Source organism: Impatiens glandulifera, chromosome 1 (assembly GCF_907164915.1).
Source record: "Impatiens glandulifera chromosome 1, dImpGla2.1, whole genome shotgun sequence".
Classification (NCBI taxonomy): Eukaryota; Viridiplantae; Streptophyta; class Magnoliopsida; order Ericales; family Balsaminaceae; genus Impatiens; species Impatiens glandulifera.
In genome coordinates this window covers 22,878,315-22,887,792 of record NC_061862.1, presented here as the reverse complement: position 1 = coordinate 22,887,792, position 9,478 = coordinate 22,878,315, and the positions used below count along the sequence as shown (strand labels likewise).

Genomic DNA, 9,478 nt, shown 5'->3' with positions numbered 1-9,478 from the left:
TTGTTTATATATTACTATTTAATTATCATGTAAATATTTATGAATTTCTTTTTGTTTTCTCCTTTGTTTAATTAATTTATTGTACATTAATTTGTTAATTAAATAATATTTTCATTAGCTTCTTTGAATTAAAAGGTAAATCTAATATATTTTTTATAAAATAATATATTTTAGTATATCTTAGCTAATTTTATTTAATGATAAATAAATTAAATTAAATTTTCTACAAAACTAATTCTTAAAATTAAAACATTGATTCATGGGATTCAAATTAATTAAATTACTGAAGATTGAAAATTAAATTTAAAAAAAATAAAGTAAATATAAAAGTAAGAAATCTTATTAAATTCTGTGCTTAAAATATTATATATATTAAATATAATTAAAATATTCTATAAGTAAATAGTCAATGAATTAAAATATTTATTTTTTATTATTTTATATATAACTTTTGGTACTTTCTTAAATATGGACATTAATTATTATGCATTAAATTAAAATGATATATTTGTTATGCAAATAGTTTATTTAAAATATAAAATAGATCTTTAACGACAGGAGATTCCGTCGTTAATGTTATTATAAGCCTGTATCAATCTTTAATGACGGAATTATTGGTCGTTAATGATATTATAAGCCTGTATCAGTCTTTAATGACGGGATTATTCGTCGTTAATGATACTATTTCAATTCTTTTTAACGGAAAATTCGTCGTTAATTCTATTGTTTCCCGTTGTTAAAAACATCAACAACAGTAAACTTACCGTCATAAAATTTTGTAAATTCATTTCCTGTTTATTTTTATTTTGTAGATGTCTTGATTATTACACTCTTAAAATCTTTCTAAATTTATTATTTAATTATAATAATTATGTCAATCAACAAATAAAGATTAAAATACCTTCCAATATTAACCTTAAAAATTTTGCAAACATGGAAGCTAGAGTTTGATGTGCTTGCATCTTCAGCATTTGTCAAATCCTCATATACAGTTACATTGTATATTTGAAATGTTTTAACAAGCGAACAAAATATTACCCTTCTTACATATTTGTGAAAAGTTTCTCGAAGCCCGTGTGGCGTATCTTTAATGTCGATGAATCTAACATATGCATTGGTCCGTCATTTTTTCATTTAATTCATTTTAATGACTACATATTTGCTAAATATTTTGAACATTTTATTGAGATAATTTACATACTTTTTAATGCATTCTATACTAACTAATTTGTTATAACTTAAATAGGAATTATAAAAAAACATTGTGTTAGTTCCCTTTTGACCAATTTCAATTTACCATATATATATATATATATATATTTTGTATTGAAGTTCAATTTTTAGAACATGATACTATTTACAAAAAAAATACTAATTTTTTTAAATTACATGATCTAGAAATTTATTAAAAGTTATTTTTTTCCTATTACTTTCAATTAAAAAGTATTATTTAATTAAATCATATATTTTATATTCAATAAAAATAAAACTACTTCTACTTTTTACTTTCTTAAGCCTTTAAAGTTAATATATTTGTGACGATGATTATCTCATCAGTTTTTTTATTTATTTATTTATTTTTAATGATTATCTCATAAGTTTTTTTATTTATTTATTGTTTTTATCTTGTAAAATAGTTTTATTTATATTAATAATGAAAAAATTAATACTTTGTTTAACTCGTTTAAAAAAAATATACATCACAAATTTTATCAGATAAATAAAATAAATCTGAGTAGGATCCAGTCTATATTATGTGTATCTGTCTATTACCAGCTAACCTACATTTAAGATTTGATCAAATAATCCCTTATCAGTTATCCCATACGGTAAAGAGAAAGGTAAAGCTACTTTCTTAGTATCTTTTTTTTATTTTAATTTGGTACATAATTCAAACCTAAGGGTATGTTTGGTTTTGTATGTCTTCTAGTCTCCTATTAATTTCTTATAATTTTTAATTTAATCACTTGTCAATATTTCTCTAATGTCATCCTTATATGACTTAGAATTATTGGTAAAATAGTGTATTATATATTATTGATTGTCTCTAAATAAAAAATAAATCAAATATATAATATCGGGTTATTTTGTCGTGTTTGGTCCATACATAGGAAGTAAAATAAATAATTACTAAAATAATATTTAACGAACACTTAACTATATTTCAAATGAGTTTCGCGGGAACTGTTACAACGAGAAACGGTTTTTTGTTTCTCGCGCGCATAATGCCTAACTACATTGTACCGTTGCAACCGAAAACAAAAACAACTAACTTTTAAAATTAGACGCGCGCATTATTAACAATAAATAACTAAATTATAAAATTTTGTTTCAGAATTTAAATTTTAGAATGACATTTCTTTTGCCTTAAGCTCTTCCCCTCCTAATAGCAACACAACTATTCATTCATAAAAATAAATTTAACAAGAAGAAAATATTCCCCCATACAAACACGCCCTTGAAAATGTATTACTCTTTCCCTTTTTAATATTTTTTCCATCTATTTACTGACTTTTTTTATTTTATTTGTTCTTTCTCTCTCTAGAACTGTCTCTACCCAGCATATATATACACACACAATTTCTCATAGAATCTCACAGTAATATATCATCCTATAGAAAGAGAAGCATTCTATCGATAGAGCACTAGTTTTCTCTCTCACTCAAGAAGAAGAAATGAAAGGGAGAATTTCTCAAGCTGTTGATAACAAGAGAGAAGCGAGAGAGAAGAGGGTTATAAGAACACCTAAACGTTATCTTCCTATTACAAGCTTCTACACAACATCGGCTGCGGGTAAATCTGTCGCCGCCAAGAAGAGGATCGGGGCTCGACAGCTGAACAAACCGAGATTGCCGCAGACTGGTGAAGAAGGCCAAGCTTCTGCTTCTTGTTGTGATGAATTCATGGCTGACGCTAACCATGGAGAAGCAAGGAAACCTGTTGTAAGAAGAACGAGGCCTAATCTGGCTTTGAGGAAATGGGTCGAGTATGCACTTCGATTCGCTTGTCTTAATTATTAATCTTCATTCATTTTCATGGGTTTTTCATTTTGGTTTGCAGATTGATGTTGGTAAAAAATCACGATGATTCCCAGAAGCTTGTCGGACTCCGATGCCGGGTAATCTTTCTTCTTCCTCTTCTTCATTGGAACAGATCAATACCAATTATCTATGTATCTAAGTCTTGAAATGAATCTTTTTTTCTTCTTCTGCAAGCAGATCTTCTGGCCTCTAGATAGTGTATGGTATTCTGCTTATCTCAAGGAATATAATATGGATACATGTTGCCATCATGTAAGAACAGTTCTGTAGTTTTGTTTTTTGTTTTTTGGTACTTTGAGAAGGTCTGTGGAATTGATTGGTTTGATGCAGGTTGTGTATGATGATGGTGACGAAGAAAATATGCTTTTGAGACGGCAGAAGATTCAATTTTTGCTTTCTATGGGAGAGATTAAAAAACTTTGCTTAAGTCAATACAGAACCTTAAGCTCGGATGACTTGAGCGAGATTATGGCTCGGGCCGACGACAATTTTGATGAGATAGCCCCTGGGGACGTGACTTGGGCCAAATTGTCTGGTGAGTTATTATACAATCCTCCTCTTATTAGTTCATTAAGAAAAAACCACTTGAGTTTTCATGATTGATATACACAGGCCATGCGGCGTGGCCAGCTCTAGTTCTTGATGAAGAACTGGTGGCTGGATGTAAGGGACTAAAGGGAAAGGTTGGCCAGAAATCGTACCCTGTTCAATTTTTCGGATCGCATGATCTGGCAAGGTGGTTCGAATTAAGTTTTGATTAGAAACATTAATTATATATTATTGTAATATTATATTTATCTTGTGCAAATTATGTATACAGGGTGAAGAACACCGACGCCACTCCTTTTATACCAGGACTTCTATCTACATTGCAAATCAAGTGCAAGAGAGTTGCTTTTGTTAGAGGTTTACAAGAGGCGGAAATGTGAGTTTATCTTTGTGTTTGATTTCATTCTTAGGGTGAAAATATATTGTGTGAAATAATGGTTAATTAATTACTTGTTTTCTATTTTTCTTATCAGGTATGTATATAATAAGAAGAAGTTACCAGAAGGGATGCTTCTAATGCAAAAGGATACTACTGAGGATGAAGTTTCTGAGGGAACAAGTGATGATGATAATGATGAAGATGAGGATGAAAATAAGGATAAAGATGAGGAAGAGGAGGAGGAGGAGCAAGAAGGAGATGATGATGACGAGGAGGAGCAAGAAGGAGATAATGAGGAGGAGCAAGAAGGAGATGAGGAGGAGAAGGAGGAGCAAGAAGGAGATGATGAGATGGAGCAAGAAGGAGATGAGGAGGAGAAGGAGGAGCAAGAAGGAGATGATGAGATGGAGCAAGAAGGAGATGAGGAGGAGAAGGAGGAGCAAGAAGGAGATGATGAGATGGAGCAAGAAGGAGATGAAGAGGAGAAGGAGGAGCAAGAAGGAGATGATGAGGAGGAGCAAGAAGGAGATGAGGAGGAGAAGGAGGAGCAAGAAGGAGATGATGAGGAGGAGCAAGAAGAAGGTGAGGAGGAGGAGCAAGAAGAAGATGATGAGGAGAAGAATGATGATGAAGATGATGAAGAAAATGTTGATTCGGATTAGTGGTTATGTTTTATTAAACAATAATTTTAAGTTAAGTACTCTATTTTTATTTTATTTTTTAGAGATTATTACTTTTGTTTCTCTGTTCTTTTAAATGGATTCTTCTATTTTTAATATTTATATATTTTTTAGACTCTATCTGTTAGAACTTGTATTTGAAATATGAATTAGGGTCAAGTTTAATAGACTTAGTTGAATTGGAGTCTAGGCTCTAAAATTTGTGAGTTAGAATCATGTGAATTGTTTAAGTTTGGAGTCAACTCAAGAAAATTGAGTTGGGACTAGGGATGGCATTTTAATTTTTGTTTTCAGTTTGACTAGAATAATATATGTATGTTCTGCCCTTAATCATCTGTCTTAAATAATATTTCAATTATATTTAAAATCTCACAAATATATGTATACTTATATTTTAAATGTTTTCTTGATATTAAAATATATATATATTATCAATCAACATAAATATTTAATATATTATATTATTTATGTTATAAATTATTTTAATTAAAATTATTTATATAAATAAAATAAGTTTAGAATATTTTGATCTGCTTAATAGATTTTTATTAATTCAATTGTACAGGGTGAGTTATCTATTTTTTTTATAAAATATAAAATTCAGGAACTATATTAAAGTTGGAGTTGGTTCATTTTCTTGTTTTTTTTCTCAATATTATTGGTTCGTTCAACCTATTTTAATTTAATATCATCGTTTATAAACTTAAATAAATTTGTTTCGGACACCCTTAACATATTGTCTGATCGTTGGTGCATCGAGAATTTTAGTTTTATAAATTATTTATATAATTTGATATCTAAATCATTAATTGTTTGTATTAATTTTTTTAAATGTTATTTTGTATTATTATTAATTAGTTTGGTTATATGTAATTTTTAATATTTGAATTTAATGATAATTAATTATTTATTAAATAAACAAATTATAATAATTTATTAAAGTATAAATGTGTATTTTATTTTGCTTATTAACAAATAAATATAAAATATAATTTTACTCACTTTTAAATTAATATATTTAATTTAAAAAACTACCTCATGATGAAGTTATGTGTTTCATTTCAACTTGTGTTAATATAATTAAAAATTGAGTCACAACTTAATCTATTTTTAAATGAGTATTAGTAATTTTCGTTGTTATCATTTGAGTTTTAAATTTTTTTAGAATAATCTATATTTTTTCTTCACAAGTTTGAGTAAATTCTCAATTAAATTTTAAAATATATAATATTTAATATTATTCTATTCAATAATAAATTAATTTCAAATAAATTACCACTAATTTTTAAAATTAAAATGGTTAGTAAAATATATTTATTATTTAATAAATATTTTAAATACTATAATCATTTTTTAGTAAACAATAACATAATAAATTAAATATATAGACATTTTATTGGAGAAGACTACCACCATATTGCACTAATTAAATGCTTTCATAAACAAATTTTAGAGGTATCACATTCAATGACTATAAAACATGATTAGGTCTATTCTAAAGATACTCAAAATTGATAAAATTGAGTTGAAAACTGATAAATTTTAAAATATAACAAAATACTTTTATTTTGACAAGAACTTTTACTTAATGACTACCCCAAGGCCTAAGTATATTTATCCTAAAGTTTTGATTTTGTGCTTGACGGCTCAATGTGTGATATTTGTTTGAGGGGCAAGTCCCTTATGTTGACCTAAATATTGATGGATAATGTTAAGATTCTTTGTCTTTGTTGTGTGAAATCACTGGGAAAAGGCATAACTTTCTATAATCTATATATATAATGATGCTTAATTTTTAAAGTGTCCGGATTGCCGGGTCGAGAGCTGTGGTTAATTTGGATACTTGGGTCGGATTGTGGGTTGACCCGTTTTTAAATTTAAAACGGTTAAAAATAAAATTAAAAATGCTAGAGGTATGTTTCGAACTTACAACCTAACAAAACAAGTACAACTCTTTAACCAACTAGGCTACAAAGACTTTATATTTTAAATTCAACACCAAATTTAATAAACGCGGGACATTTTAATATTAATATAAGTTCAACTTTTTAACTAACTAATCTATATATATATATATATATAATGATGCTTAACTTTTAAAGTGTCCGGATTGCCGGGTCGAGAGTTGTGGTTAATTTGGATATTTGGGTCGGATTGTGGGTTGACCCGTTTTTAAATTTAAAACGGTTAAAAATAAAATTAAAAATGCTAGAGGTATATTTCGAACTTACAACCTAACCAAACAAGTACAACTTTTTAACCAACTAGGCTACAAAGACTTTATATTTTAAATTCAACACCAAATTTGATAAACGCGGGACGTTTTAATATTAATATAAGTTCAACTTTTTAACTAATTAATCTATATATATATAATGATGCTTAATTTTTAAAGTGTCCGGATTGCCGGGTCGAGAGCTGTGGTTAATTTGGATACTTGGATCGGATTGTGGGTTGACCCGTTTTTAAATTTAAAACGGTTAAAAATAAAATTAAAAATGCTAGAGGTATGTTTCAAACTTGTAACCTAACAAAACAAGTACAACTTTTTAACCAACTAGGCTATACAGACTTTATATTTTAAATTCAACACCAAATTTGATAAACGCGGGACGTTTTAATATTAATATAAGTTCAACTTTTTAACTAACTAATATATAATGATGTTGAGTAAATGGATAATTGGGTCGGATTGTGGGTTGATTCACCCATAAACTTAAAACGGTTAAAAATAAAATAAAAAATGTTATCCGTAATTTTTTTTCACGGTTTTTATATTATTACTCGTGCAAATGCACGGGCTAAATGCTAGTTTATCAATAATGGTGGTAGCATTCAACAAACTTAATGCTGGTTTTGGCATCAAGAAATTGAATGAATACCTCTTGACACGAAGTTAGTTATCTTGGCATTCATTAACAATCTTAATCATAAAATATGGCTGCTCTTTCAGAACCTTCATCTACTTATAATATCAATAAGAGAATGTCTATAGCTGGTACCACCATATTGAGGTTCTTTATTATTAAATTCATATCCCTTAATGAAACCATTTCTCATACAAGAGAAGTAATTTGAAGCGGTGGAGGTAATGGGCGAGGACGAGCCTCGAATGAGCGAGGCTAGGGGCAGGAGGAGATAATGTGGGGATGGCGGGTGATAGTTGGAATGATCGAGCCAAGAATAAAGTTATGGGAGACTTATAACCTAATGTAAAAACTAACTTAAAAAAAATTGAACCAAGACAAAATATACATGTTCATTTTAAAATTTACTTAAGCTACTTGTATAGTATATATTTAAAAAAAAAAATTGAATACATATAAGTTTAAATATGTATACATTCTTTATTGGGCTCAGCTTAAGTATGTACAACTTACATATATCTACTTTATAGTTGAATGATGTATCTTACACCTTATTTGTATATTTTAATTATTTTTATTTAAATACATACATGGTATGAATTAAAAATTAAAATAAATGTTCCATAAGTCATCAAGCTACAATAAATATTTCCTAAGTTAAGGAATTTTAAATTGGTATTAATTTTTGTTAGTGTATATAATATATTAATATAATCTTATTATATTATATTAATATATTATATATATACATTAACAATTTTGATAAATTAATTAAGGATCAATATTAGACGTTTCTTTAAATAAAAAGCCATATTAAATCCACAGTAAAATATTATTATTATTTATTTTTATAAAAACTCCATTATTATTATACATAAATTCTAAAATATAATATCAAACAGCCTTTTTGATGAAAAAATGGACTAAATGTTTATTTAAATCATGCAAAATATATATTTTTTTTAAATTGAAAATTTAATAAAGATGAGGCCAGAGCCTAAGAAAGTACTATTTCTTTTTTGAAAATAATAAATGTTTAGAAAGTTATGAATTAAAGGGAATAGAAATAATTAAATACAGAAATAAAAAATATACTCTTGATTTTATACATAATACATGTATTGACTGAATTTATTAAATCTATATTTAATTATTATGAACATATTTATGAACTTTTGTTTAGTATTTCTCATTTGATTAAGTTATTTCTTGTAGATTAAATGTGTTAGTTTAATAAATATTCGATGCTAACTAGATTATATAAAATATTATTTGCATGGAGCTTGATTGATTTAAACTGTAAATGGAATACATATATAATGTTTTAATATATATCTTAGTTAACTAATTGTTTAAAATAAATCAATAATGTAAATAAGATTTTCTACCAAAACTAGTTCTGGAAATCCTCTACTTAATAAATATGTATATATATTAAATAGATTTACTATAAGTAATAGGTAATGAATAAATACTCATTTCTATAAATTTATATTTGAATATATAGAGTGTTAGTGCCATAAAAAAAACTTAGACCGAATTGTTTGGAAACAAAAAAAATGAGAATTTAATAAAGACTGTGGTTAATAATGGTATTTGTTTTACAAAATTGAGAATTTAATAAAGACATTGACTAATAATGGTATTTGTTTAAAATAAAATAACAATATTCTAATAAGAGTTATTGAAATTTAACAATAAAAGGAAATAAAAATAATTGCATATAGAATCCAATAAATCTTCTAGATTTTATACTTAATACATTTTATTGACTAAATTTATTATATTATTATTTAATTTATGGGGTTATTTTTATAACCTGCTCTAATAAAAAATGAATCAGCTGCTCTAGTAAAAAAAAAAATAATAATAATAATAGTAATAACTAATAAGGGAGAGAATGAAATAGAGATAATGTGACATTCAAATTGAAAAAGAGAAAAATTAGGTAAAGAGAGAAAA

At 26.7% G+C, this 9,478-nt stretch overlaps 1 protein-coding gene across 1 annotated transcript; it reads left to right on the top strand.

Annotated features, from left to right (window-relative positions):
• The first annotated feature begins 2,675 nt into the window (after window positions 1-2,675).
• On the top strand, window positions 2,676-5,219 carry LOC124921106 (histone-lysine N-methyltransferase TRX1-like). The gene is made up of 8 exons (XM_047461725.1): window positions 2,676-2,986; window positions 3,061-3,118; window positions 3,219-3,293; window positions 3,372-3,576; window positions 3,654-3,777; window positions 3,862-3,966; window positions 4,064-4,551; window positions 5,215-5,219. The coding sequence occupies exons 1-8, from the start codon at window positions 2,676-2,678 to the stop codon at window positions 5,217-5,219; spliced, it is 1,371 nt and encodes a 456-aa protein (XP_047317681.1).
• The last annotated feature ends 4,259 nt before the right edge of the window (window positions 5,220-9,478 follow it).